Source organism: Poecile atricapillus, chromosome Z (genome assembly GCF_030490865.1).
Source record: "Poecile atricapillus isolate bPoeAtr1 chromosome Z, bPoeAtr1.hap1, whole genome shotgun sequence".
Taxonomy (NCBI): Eukaryota; Metazoa; Chordata; class Aves; order Passeriformes; family Paridae; genus Poecile; species Poecile atricapillus.
The window spans coordinates 77,429,084-77,442,784 of record NC_081289.1 but is presented as its reverse complement, the minus strand read 5'-3'; the positions used below and the strand labels follow the sequence as shown (position 1 = coordinate 77,442,784).

At 37.4% G+C, this 13,701-nt stretch overlaps 1 protein-coding gene across 11 annotated transcripts in view; it reads left to right on the top strand.

The window, feature by feature from the left end:
* The window catches only part of PAM (peptidylglycine alpha-amidating monooxygenase), a 132,010-nt gene that overhangs the window by 42,432 nt on the left and 75,877 nt on the right, over positions 1-13,701 (top strand). For all 11 annotated transcript variants that reach the window (XM_058865363.1, XM_058865371.1, XM_058865370.1 and 8 more), the window contains exon 2: positions 12,474-12,990. In XM_058865363.1, coding sequence (XP_058721346.1) covers positions 12,899-12,990 — 92 coding nt within the window. In that variant the 5' untranslated portion in view covers positions 12,474-12,898. The remainder of the gene's footprint in view (positions 1-12,473; positions 12,991-13,701) is intronic.

The following is a 13,701-nucleotide window of genomic DNA, read 5'->3' as shown; positions in this document are numbered from 1 at the left end:
TTTTAAATGCCAGGCAAGATTTTCAGAATGAATAAAGCCCAGTGTTACTGAGAAACAGGAGTAACTAGTGTATAAGTAAGCTTTTAAAATTGCACTTACCATTGCTCTCACATGTGAAAACTAATTGTGTAAATAGTTTATTGCCTTAATAGTTTTTGCTATGCTGAGGGACAAGGTACTGTAGATTTTACATACATTTTCCTCTCTCATACGTACTTTTGACTGAACAATTAAAGGAAGTAAAAGAAATGTGAAGATATTCTTCCTCGTAAGTCAAACCCTGATGTTGCATGAGACAAAACAGATAGTAGAATTACTGGAAAGTCTTAAAAGATTTTTCTGCCCATGCAGTTTATTGAAAAGGGAGTTAAGTGTCTTTTGACTCACCTATGTTTTGAAAACAAGTATTTCTATAAAAATACAATGTAATTTTTTTTTTTAAATTCAGTATCCAGGAGGGATAAAGTGTCTTGCCCAACCTGGCACAGTTCCAATTTCATATATCTTTCTTCTACAAGTATAATATTTTTCGTAGTAAAACAGTTTTTTGGGGGGATTGAGTCTAAAAATTAGATGTTGGGTTGGGTATCCTACTGTTTTTCATGTATCATCTTTTCAGTCCTAGTGATGTATAGCTGAATAGCATTTTCCAGGGAAGAACATTGGATTCATTTTACTCTGCAAATGAAGAAGCTTGGGAATCCTCCTTCATACTCCAAGAACCAGAGTAAAATACATTTCTACAAGGAAATCTTATCAGGAGGGTGGGGTGGAGGTTGTAGAGAGCAGGGAATATGTTCACAGTGGTTTAGACACTAATACTAGTTATTTGTTTTCCCCTTCATGGTTATTTCTCTTGGCTTGTTTTGTGTTACGGAGATGGCAAATAAACAAAACTAGTTGTGATTTAAGGCTGGGAGGCATGTCAGCACCACATAGATCTTCTCTCCCTGGCCCCCTGTAGGCTGGGCAAGACAGTCACAAGAAAATGAGAAAGCTCGTGGGGTTGAGATGAGGACAGGGACAACAGAAACTGTGTGCACAAGCAAAGCAAAATAAGGAATTCGTATCCTCCTTGCTATCAGCAGGTGTTCATCACCTGCAAGAAATAGGGCTCCTTCACATGTAGTGTTTTTTTGGGAAGACAAATGCCATCACTCCAAATGTCCCCACAGTCCTTCTTTGTGTGGTATGGGATATCTCTTTGGCCAGTTAGGGTCAGCTGGCCTGGCTGTGTCCCCCCCTAGCCTTCTCACTGGTACAGTGGTATTAGAAGCTGGGAAGGCTTTGGCTCCATGTAACCACTTCTCAGCAACAGCTGAAGCATGTTTTCAGTCCTGATTTGCTTACAAATCCAGAGCATGAGTTGATATAAGCTTCTTGGAAGAAAATGTACTTTGTCCAAGCCCAAATCAGTACAAATTACACCTACAAACCCATCCCCAGTTCTGTACTGTTCATATGTTCAGGTCCCATGTTACCCAATACATCCTTATTATCCTCACTGCCTACACACCACTTCCAGTCTTTTGATGTATACACAGATCCTTCATGTATGGACCACCCTAAATAAGACCACCCCTTGTAAAATGCCCACAAACTTTCACTGAGTTCATTCAGTCCATGACTTGGAACTCCATTTGTTTGTTGAATGCTCAGGACAGAGAGGTAGTGTGTTGTGGGGAGTTACTGGGTGCAAAAGCCAGCTCAGGTCAGGTCACAGCTGCACTTGGCGCTAACTTGTGTGAGGCTTATCCACCGCTGGTTGAGGTAGGAATAAAATTCCTTTTATAGGAATTCCTGTAACATAAAATGCAAATCACCAATTACAGCAAATTAAAGGTTTTTCCATTAAGTCTCCAACCCCTGTCCCTTTGGACCAGGCCATAGGATCTAACATTGCAATGGACTCCTTCCCTCTCCCCTGCTCCCATGCAAGGTCCCCTCCTGTGGCATATGGGATATAATCCCTCAAGAACTGATAAAATTTGAGTCCTCTCCTTAGCTACAATCTTTACAGATGAGACTTCTCTAGTGTGAGAAGACTGCAAGGCCACTTCTCCTAATGGGTGTCATGAATTGACACAATTTAGATCATTTAATGCACCACTGTCAAAGGGTTTTAACAAAAGAGTTACTAATAAGCTGTTTTAAAACTGTGAAGTACAGTTTGGTGCCTAAGTTCACTCTGTTACTGTGTGACCAACCATTTGAGCAATAATACAAAATTACCAGGAACAAATCAAAGTTACTGTTCTACCAAGGCTATATGCGATATCCGTCACTTAAAAAACCTCTCTGCTTCAAGGAGCAACCTTGAGAGGCCACTGAGGGGAGATCACTGCCACACTGCCTGGCAAGGAGAACTCAAAGAAGACTCACTTAGGCTTCACATATTTATGGAATAACGTGGTTTGCTCATAGTCACATTGTATACAATGCGAAAAGCGTGCATGAGACTCCTTGTGCCCATAACTTCCTTTGTTCCTTGACAAATGATCCTTGGAAAAGCTACTCGCTATTCATTTTTTAATTGCATGATCAGTGTTCCAAGCTCATAAGCATGGATACTCACTGTGTCACTCTGCTCCTTTGTGGGTTTTCAGAGAGCAGATAAAACTGGAGTTCTTGGCCCTTTAATGGCTCAGATCTTTTTCTTCTCTGCAAACTTTGCTGTTTGGCTAAGGGGACATGTGCATCTGTCACAATGGGTATACCTGTATACATGCCACAGGACCTGCCGAGAGCTGGTTCTGGTGTGGGGTTTCCATAGGCTGAAGCCTCCTTTAGAACACAATCACTTGCTCCAGTGTGGAGTCCCTTTTCCTGACTTCTGTCATGGCGTTGAACATTTTGTGCATAGCAATGGAGCAGGGTATGTTCTCAGCACTCTTTCTTGAACTGGTTTTCATTTCTGGTTTTCTTTCCCTTTTTCTTGCTTTCTGGTATGCTTAATTTTTCTTCCGTTTTCTCTTGTGAACTCATTTTCCCATGTGTAATGGTGCCTTCTAGCCAATAAACCTGGGCTTCTCCTTAATTATGCATTTATGTCCTAGTATATACTATATTTATATTTAGGTACTTCATAGAAAAACCTAAGGCTAGTATAATCACAGGCAATTGTGTTGTATTTACCTTTATACTTCTTTTTAATTTCACATAATGTTAAGACTTGTTCTGCTGAAAAACTGTTCTGTTTTATTGTGTTCAATTTCCTTAGAATGAGCATTTTTATATTTTGTGATACTGAAAGTTTGTATCTCTAGAGGTGCTTGATTTCTAGCATTATTTTTATGTTTACAGAATTCTTTCTTTTACTCCTATGGATATTAGTTTTGAAGACAATGTGTTTAACTAGTAAAAAATGTGCCATAAAAAGGCCTATAATAGTTGAGGATTCACTTACCTGCTTTTAGCATGGATCTTATGTTACTTAGTTTAACAAGTACTAAATGGAATTGGATTCACTGGCTTGGTTTTCATCTTCTACTCTCTTCATTATCCTTTTCCTTAATTAAGAGGTGGTGTTATCTCTGCCACGTGGACCAAGGAAAGGCTATAACATTACTTTTGTAATGAACTCTAACAAACTTCTTTTGACTTATTTTCATTAATTGAAATTGCTTGTAACTTCTATGAAGTTACAATGCTGTAAATCTCAGTTTAACTACATGACCTAGACTAGATATATGGGAAGATGTTCCAGATTTTTACCTGGAATTACTTGAAAAAGACATACAATTAAAGGGGTTAGAACAAAATTCTTTGGTTTTGTTATTTTTATTTCTAGTAGCCATACATTTGTTATCTAAAGAAGGCTTATTGAGACAGGTTTTTGCAGGGGATGTGTCTGGAGTTGGGGGGTGTTGTCATAAATAGTATTTGGATTGACAGGTGATTCCAGCATCCTACTGAGCAAATAGCAACTGTAGAAGTAATCACTCCAGCATTCTCATAAGAATGTTGTACTGTGCCAGGAATTACCATTTACAGAACAACAGGAATAAAGGTGCATTACAACTCCATGTCCAAGAAGAGCTAGAAGCTTCCTAGCATTAGCAGTGTTCCTGCTCCTACTGCTGTTCTGACTCCTAGCTACACCTGCTGTTTCTTTTTTTTTTTTTTCCAATGCTTAACTTCATCTAGTACCTTTGACAACTGCTCCAACTCAGTAATCTCACCAAAAAAACCCTAGCCTGTCTCTGCAGTGGGAAGTTCAAGAAGTTCAGGAAACCTTTGGACAATGCTCTCAGGCCTATGGTGTGATTCTTGGGGCTGTAGTGTGCAGAGCTAGGAGTTGGACCCAGTGATCCTTGTGGGCCCTGTTCCAGCTCAGGATATTCTATTTTTTGATTTATTAGCAATTAAGCAAAGTAGGATACTGAGAAATAAGAACATATTTACAACCAGCTTCTTTCAGCCTTAGCTTCACTCTCAATTCTTATTTCCTGAGTTGTGCAGGGGAATGGGAGTTGCAGTCAGTTCATAGTGCTTTCTTCCTGCTCCAGAGTGGGGTATCTCCTGTGGGAGACAGTCCTCCATGACCTGCTCCAGCGTGGGTTCTTTTCATAGGTTCAGTTCTTTGAGAGCAGTTCTTTCAGTTCTTTCTCTGAGCTCTAGTCTAGATCCCGCATGGCTGCAGCTCCTGCCAGGAGCCTTTTCCAACATGGACTTTGTAGGAACTGCAGCTTCCTTCCGGGTACATCTGCCTGCTTCGGCATGGGCTCTGTGGGCTGTAGGTGATCCCTTGTGCCTGTACCATGTCCTTCTCCTCCTTCCTCAAGGACTTGGGGTTCTGCAGAGTTGTTTCTCTCAGTTATTCTCACCCCTCTTAGCTGCTGTGCAGTGTTTTTTTACCCTTTCCTAAATACCTTGTAGCAGAGGCATCAGCAGCATGGCTGAGGGGCTCAGCTTTGGGCAGCAGCAGGTCCATCTTGGAGCTGACTGGAACTGGTCCTGTCTGACACATGGACAGCTTCTGTTGTCTCTCACAGAGCCCTGTAGCCGAGCCCACCTCAGTTCAACGTTCTTCTTAGCAAAGGAACATGCAATGAATTTAATTCATAGTTCATATGTAATGCATAATTGAACTTAAGTATTTGAAATGATCTCTCATCTGCTTTATCCTTGGAGGCTAATCCTAGCTCTATAAAACATTCTCCCTTTAATATTTTCTATTTTTGTGTAGCAAAGGGAAAACAAAGGGTATTTCAGTGGACTTTAAGTTTTATTACATTGTGCCAGTGATAAGGATCTGGATATTAAATGAAAGCAGAGGCGTCTTATGTGTTTTCCCTTTTAAGCAAGTGTCGTGGTTTTAAACCAGTAACTAAAAAAAGATTACTTTTTTTTTTTTTTCTGTGAGATATGGATTAGAAAAAGAGCAAAACAGGCTTAAAACTTAAAAGGAATAAGGAAAGTTTATTAACAAACTACAAGAATAAGAACACCAGAGTAAACTTCCAGAAAACCCTTTTTATCCCCTACTACCCACCATTCCCTTGTTCACATGACAACAGAGACAAAAACTTTGGAACTTCGGTGTTTAAAACAGTCCCAATTCTTGCTAGAGTCTTTTCATCAGTCTTTGTAGAGAAACAGAAGCCTCTTTCTGCTAATCTAGAGTTTCTCACAGGAAAACTATTTGTGCTATAGTTTTCTATTGCCCTGATGTCAGCTGCCCAGAAATGCTGTTATCAGAGCTCACTCCTCCCATTTCACATCACTCTGAGGTGTGTATGGGCCATGAGTCTAGGGATGTCATTTTAAGGATGAGTTATTCAAAGGCAAAAGTCTTTTTCATCTGTCTCTGTGAGCTTCACTAGAAAACAGTTTTCTTATTGCCTCCCAAGACTTCAAATCTTTGCTTTACTCTATTCCAGCACTTCACTGTATCACAATCACTCTACTTTTTACTCAAAATTTACACTTCGAACACTCTGCTCCTCCCTATATACTGTCATGAATTAAAGGAGTTTTTTCAAGACCATATTGTCCATTTCCATAGCTTCAACAGAAAGGTATTTCAGCTCATAAAGCATCTTCTTATTCTCTACCCCTTCTGAAACTTAATTCTTTTCTTTACTGTCTCTGATAGTTTTATAAAGTCTCTTTACATGTTGATTACTCTCTTTTTCTTTCTCTTGATAAAAAAAAAAATAATCTGCAAGTCTCATCTGGGTAATGAAAGGGTTAAAATCTTGCCCAGGCTTTTGTAGATGGTTCGGTGATCTCTGCCGGAGCAGGAGCTGGAGCTGTCTGCGATAGAAGATTTCTCATGGCTGTTCTGGAAAGTGTAGTCGGCGCCTCAGCCCGACGCAGGTTCAGAGCCCCTTTCTTTCTTTACTCGGCAGTCTCTGGTGAATTCAGTCACTGCAAAAACTGCAGCCAAGCCAGGGACCAGCCTGGCCTGGCCAGAGCCCGAGGCAAGCCCCGCAGGCCCCGTCTCCTGGCCGGGAGAGGCAGCAGGCCCAGCCCAGCCCCTGCCCGGGCCACGCGGCCCGGGCAGGGAACCGGAGGCCAGCGGAGCTCTGTTGCCTTTCACAGCCAGAAAACAAAGAGAACAAGAGAGCTCTGACTTTACATCTTAAGGTGGGGTTCACAAGTTGATCCCACTTTTCAATGGTCAAAACTGCTGTCAATTCCCAGTAATGACCATTAATTGGTCAGGAGAAAAGACTCCCGTCAGTCACCAGCAACTTCAACTTCCTTAGCTCCCAAAACCACCTTAAAGGTAAAGTCACCTTATGACAGCAAGTAATTAGTGTAATCCAGTTTGTTCATTTTTTCAATATATGAAATCAGCAGTTTGCTAAGATGTTGTCTTTCTATAAAAAGTGTTGATCTTTCTTGACAAGAGAATTTTTCCTGTTTTGATACCTGGTCAAAGCAGAAGCATTAGAATGTGATTTAATGTGAATAAAATGCTTTTCAAATGCTACTAAAATGCAAACTGGTAGAACCAACACACGCTGTCTTGTTTTCAGACTTTTGAAACATACCTGTGACTCCCAAGAGAAGATTGTGAGTATTTCAAGCAGTGAAATTCAGTGAATTTCTGCTTGAAGTCTCCTGTTTTACTAATGCAAGCACAATTGTATTAATATGAACAGGGAAGAATTATTTTTTGGTGGTTTGCTTACATATTTTTGTTCTATCAAAGAAAGTACAATTCCTTGTTCTTAAAAAAAAGTTTATACCAAACAGTTTACAGTCTGGTGATGGAGAAAATGGGTAAAAAATCTTAACTTGAGCTGTGTATTGTGTTTTGACATTCAGAATTCAGAAATTAATGTAAGTTTCCAGAATTTCAAAGAACATTAATTTTATTTTGGTCTGAAATGCCCTGGCAAGTATCTCTAGATTGTGCAATATTAAAATTCCTTGTTTTTCAGGTATTTCTTTCTCTCCAACCTAAGTGTGTATTGTGTTGACCAGTGGCATTTGTAGTATTTACTTTGCAAATGGGAGGAAAATGTGACTGAGAAGGTAGTCGTAGGACAGCTTTACTTGTTGGCTAGTAACCAAGTCTTAAGCAAAGGCTGCTCAGTAAGATCACATTGAGAAGGAGTAGTTAAATCTTTTCTGCCACTTTTTTTCTTACACATTTTTTTCTGTTTCCACTGAGTTCTCACACAGTGTTAAAAAAATAACAATTCTAGAAGTTTATCTGACAAAACCAAATCTGCTTAAACTTTTAAGTTTGTCCCTTCAGTCCCAACTTGGGAGATGCTGAGGGCGATAGCTGTGTGCATAGGTTGGTGACAGCAATTCTGACACCTTGAATTGTGGGGTTTTTTTCGCTTTCCTTTGTTTTTCTGTGTTTTCTCATGCTTATCATGAGGCTCACAAAAAAATCTGAGTCTGGTTTTAGTTTCTATACATTCTATAAACTTTGGCCCTGTTCCCCTAGAAATAATGTCCTTGTTTTTTGTTTGCATAAACATATATAATAATCTGTTTCCTGGAATCCTTCTGTTTGTGATTTCCGTAACTACTTCTACTGTATGAGCTGCCTACTAAATACAGTTAAATGCTTCCATTATTGTTTAATGAATAGGGTTTGCTTATGGGTTGGGGCCATAGGGTTTGATTTTCTCTTGTTATAGCAGCTAGGAAACTGCAAGTCGTGTCATGAACGTATTGGCCTCCCAAAGGGAAGCGTGTAAATGACAGTTCTTCATCCACTTCTTTGCTGTATAAAACTTCAATTAATTTTAAAAAACAAAACAACAAAAAAATCTGTCTAGTGTGTAAAATTTACCATACTTACTGAATTGATGGAGCATTTGAAGGTTTTTGCTTTATTATTTTCTTGGTACAGATAGTCTGTCTTAAGATAGTAAGTAGAACTTACTTTCCCAGTAGAAAACCTATAAAAATGCTTCATGGGTCATCAGAATCTCTCAAAATAAGCTTAGATTCAAGTATTGAACTTTTTTTATATGTTGTGTTGTCCTTATAAACAATCCTTTTAAGGATTAATTACCATTTTATTAGTTTTATTCTTCTAGTTAAATAGGGAAAGAAATACACGTCTAATTTTCATCATATTAGGAAGGCATTCAAAGCGTAAATCCTGTTAGAAAGAATCCAGTTTCACTGCTGTAATGCATACAAGAAAATTCAAATCACAGTCCTTTATTTAATGTATTAATATTGTTCTTCCTGTGATGGACTGGGTAACAGGTTTCTTTATAAAATATTTCTTCTAAAAATAGGCATCATACTTATACTCAGCATTTTGGAGGAGTTTCAGAAAAACGGCATTAAGAGCAATCATATTTATCTTTTTTTATTTTTCCTTTGGTATTAATATCTGAGGTTTTTGTTGGTAGCAGAAGATAGGAATTTGCACAATATAAATTAAACCAAGAGGCAAGCTATATTTGAAAAGCTACCATTTTAATTTTTAAAATATATGTTTAATACATATACCAAAATGCCAAATCCAGTATGGGTTGCTGCACAAGCAGGAGGATCCTTTATCACCCCAGCTGTATGCTCACACTTGTTCTGTTGTGATAGAAGGCCAGCAGTTGCCTGTGAATTGTAATTCACAATTACAATGTGGCTAATTACATTTAGTGTGTTAATTAATATCTAAGCAGATCCCACAACATATTGATTCGCCTGTGTTACTAGAAGCAAAGTGTTGCAACTGGGATGACCAGCTGCAGTTTATTTGTTGAGCTGGCTACTGCTTGTATACCCAGTTGTTGGCTAAGCTTAAAATTTTGCCTAAGACAAAATGTGAACTTTGTTCTAGCTGAAGACAGAACATAAGGAGTCCTTACTCATTTCCATTATTATGCACATATTCAGTGCATAAGAAACAGAGATTCATGTATGAGGAATTACTGCCTGTGATAGACTTGGATATTAATCCCCATGAATTTTGATCTTCTAATTTTTCTTTGAAGGTAGTGGTGGTTGAGGGTGTGGTTTCTGTTTGTGGCTTGTTCTCATGGTACTGTATATAAGATGTTCTAGTGACTAAACATAAAATAAGAAAATACTATAATGTGGTTTATAAACTTGTGGTTAATACAAAAATTTATGTAGCTGATCTTTGGAAATTAATCTCTATGCTTTTAAAAGACACACTTCTAATTTGTATAATGTCACATTGCTATATTGCTACTCTGTTTTGCATTCTATTTTGAATTCCAGCTTCTTCCCCGCCTCTCCTTCCCCCCACCCCCATTCAGTCTTTGTAGTAGTTGCTTCAGGCTAGTTTGGTTTTTTCCTCTTTAATCCCTTATTTTTTGCTTTGATTGGGTAGAACATATGAGATAAAATAACATGTTTGCATTGCCCAATCTAATTTTCATCTCCCTTTATCTACTTTCACTTTAGTTTTTGTCATTAATTATGTCTTTTTACTTTATTAGTTCAGTTCCCTTGGGATCTCTTAACCCAAATTGAAAGCATAACAGTGGTTTCTAGATGTCCACATAATGAACCTTAATTATGTAATCTTATCTCTCATCCTCACTTTTTTTCCTCATCTTATATTCTTCTTTATTGTATCATACCTAAAATTACTTTGGAATGACTTCAGGGTAGTTCTGCCTTCTTAAATTTTTTCCCTTCCCTTCTTTCCAAGTGTAAAATTTCATTGTGCAGGGACCTAATCTGAAGTATTAGGTTCATTAAACTTCATATTTCATAGTCATCCAGCTGATAAACCATAAAAACTACTTGGGGATGAAATGGGACCATTTTTAAGGTTGAAATACAAATATATATTTATGTCACAACAGCTTAATTTCTTCGGTTTTTTAGGCTGTTCCAAATTACTGCTTTACCCCCACCTCCTGTGGTCAGCCACAAATTGTCACGTATTCTCTTAACATTAAGATGTGTTCTAGTGATTTTTGCTATTACCACGCTTAACATGTAATGACAATTGAAAGCTGCTTTAAAGAAGCCCTTGTATTTCAGATGTGGACGGACTATTAGTCTGGTTTCTTAGTTCCTTTCTTTTATTTCTTTTATATGAAATTAATCTCCTTTACTAAATTGAATACCTTGTAGATGTTTGTAACAGACTTGATGTAACAGATCTCAGATTTAGTGAAGGCAGTGGAAACTAAGCATTTATTCTTATTTCTAGTTATAGGAAAATATATTTTCATTAAAAAAAAAAAATTAGAATATTGTAGTTCTGTGTGTGTTACAATTTATTGTATTATTCCTGTCCCTGTGTTTTAGATTTCTTGCTTGTCAAGTGCATTTCCACTACGGTATAGGAAAAAAAGGAAGAATTTCTTGCGTAATACAACTAAAGGCAGATAGTAGAACATCAAGTCAGGTAGTTTACAAAGACACTGAACAGTTACTCTTGTGTAGTTATTCCTTACAGAATGAAAGTAGTGAAGCCTTATGTTATTATAGTTAACTTATGTGAAGTATATCAGCATGTAACACTAGTCTTGTTTGTTTGTTTGTTTTTAAGTTATTTTTGGCCTTCATCACAGCACAGTCCTTGGTATGTGTTGCAGATTTGTATAGTTTACCAGTGAAAACTATTTCAGTTACTTCTTCTAATGAGGAAGTAGAGACATGAAAATTTACATTAAAAAAGGAAGTAAGGTTATATCATTGCTTGCATTAATGGTTTTAGACAGCCTTGGCATAATTTTTGGCAAGCTGGAAACTACTGTGTATTTATTTTCAGTAGTTTGAGTCTAAATTTTTTTACCGTCCTTCAGTGAATAAAATTTGCAAGTTTAATGTTGGTTAACATCAGCAGATTTTTTTAATCTTGTGATTAGTCCAATGCAAATCTAGTGTAGCTGTTCAACAGCAGACACTGACTGTTTAGCCAGTATGGCTTCTTAGTTTAAGATTTTTAAGAGGCCTTTTTGGTACATGTGACTTGAAATGGGAGTGATTGAGTGGAATTTATTTATTTATATATGGATTTTCATTGGTTTCATGTCAGAATCCTTACTTTCTGTTTCATCCTTGTGATAGTATTTTGACTATATTTTCCAAGGGCTGGAAGATATTTTAATTTGGATGGGTTTTTTCTTATTAGTATTTATATACTACTACACTCTTTAGTATATTCTATTTATACTAATTTAGACCTACTACATAGTGGAGTTAAAAGATTTTGATTATGGCTTGAAACTTCCCTTCTGCAAAACTGGAATTCTCAGAAAATAAAAGAATACTAATTAATATATATGTCTTCAGTAAGACATGGTGTAATTTTCTAGCATAATTGTTAATAAATACAAAAAATTTTGGAATTAAATACTGGGTCAACTAAAATGGGGAAGTTGAACGGGGGGAGATTAATGGGTTACACTGACATACCCTCAATGTATGAAAGGATAGAAAACTACTCAACTAATAGAAAGCAGTCTGATGTCAACAATTCTGGTTACTGTATTTCCAAAAATATTTGTTAAATATTTGTTTCCTGAAATGGATATAAAAAGTAGCTAAAGTACATAAGAAATAATACTTATTAATGACATAATGATTTATTACATGTTGAATTAAAAGTAAAATATTCTCCCAGTCTGCAATATGTGCAGAAACATTTGGTGATAGTTAATAAAATTTACTAAACTTGATTCTTGCTATGTCAAGTTGGTGCTATTTCCCCCCCCCCCCCACCTCCCAGTTGTAGAACACAATATACTAGCGTTTGCATATCTGAAATACTCCATGCTTTGCATTTTACGTATTGAGGAGGTTTTTATATATCTTCCCATCATGTAAAATACGTTTGAGAGTACATTTTGTATATCAAAATGAAATGTGTCTGTTTCTGATCATGTATGCAGGGAAGGGAAAAAAAAAAGGAGGAATCAGCAGAACCAATTGAGTCTTAACTGGGCTGGACTAAAGGTCATGAAGGAACTTACTAATGTATTAAAATGCCTCAACAGTGAATTGCTGAGAACTAATGCCCTAATGTGTTAGTCATCCTTAAGCTCGTTCTCTTTTTACAGGTTCTGAAGGATGACTGATGCTGGTTTCTGTGATGCCACTTGAAGTCTCCAGCGCTGTGGATTGATAAGTAACGTGCAGATTTAACTGCACAACCTGGGCAGAAAGCATCAGGAGTGCTAGTCCTTTTCAGCTCCTTAAGTGGACAGAAGAACAGTATCATTTATCTGCAAGGGAAGATTTTTCAACAGTTTTTTATATCTAATAAAAAAAGACAACATAGTATCATCTACCTTCCTGATTTACAGTGTATCACCTTCCAAGACAGATGGTCTGTCAGAAGCTGGAGGATGCCTGCAGAGCACATAATAATGAAGTAGTGAAATAATACTGCTGTAGCTCCCCCCTGATTGTCAGGATCACAGCTAATAGAACTGCACTGCCCTTTTTCTGCTTACTTAATCAGGCCAGAAATAGCAGGGTGGACATGGCTGGCTTTGTTAACAACCTGCTAATACTGGTTCTTCTGTTTCAAAACATCTGTTTGGGTTTCAGAGACCCACTTTCAGTCTTCAAGAGGTGGGTTATGTAGGAAAATACGACATGTTGAATGCATGCGGTCACAATATTACCAAAGTATGAAAAAGCATGTCTTAGATAAAAATGTGTTAGGTTTTGATCATTGCTCTGAATTTTCTTTTTGCACTTTTGAAATGGCACTGTCGTCATACTGGAGACAGAAACTCGTTTTATCCATAGGATTGCTCATTAAAGGTGATGCATATATGGATAAAATGGCAACTAATACAACATTTTTAGTTAACATTACAACTGTCTTTGAGGCTAAGAAGTAAATTTCAGATGCTGGAGTTAGATTGCAGGATAAGATAATGTCTTAACAGGAAAACATCAACTAACCCGAACAGTCCTGAGAAATTGAGGGGTTGTTTGGATTTGAAATTCCATGGGTAAACTTTAATGTAGTGTGGACAAGAGAAGTAGCCTATTAGCTCCTGGAAAAAGGATTTTACTGTTATTGAGGTTGGATACCATGCCACTTCTGTACATGAATATACATAGTCAAAACTTGTATCGGTGTTGCATCACCTCACATCTTACCATTCAGTCTACATTTTTCTTATGGTTCGGTTATATCTTGTATTCAGTACAGACTTTGATATTTGTTTGATGTTGCCAAGTTTACTGTTTTACTTTGCTAGTTATAGTAGCATAGAAGTTGCTATAAATACCAAAGTGTTTGAATTAAACGTTGCCCCTTGGCATGTAATT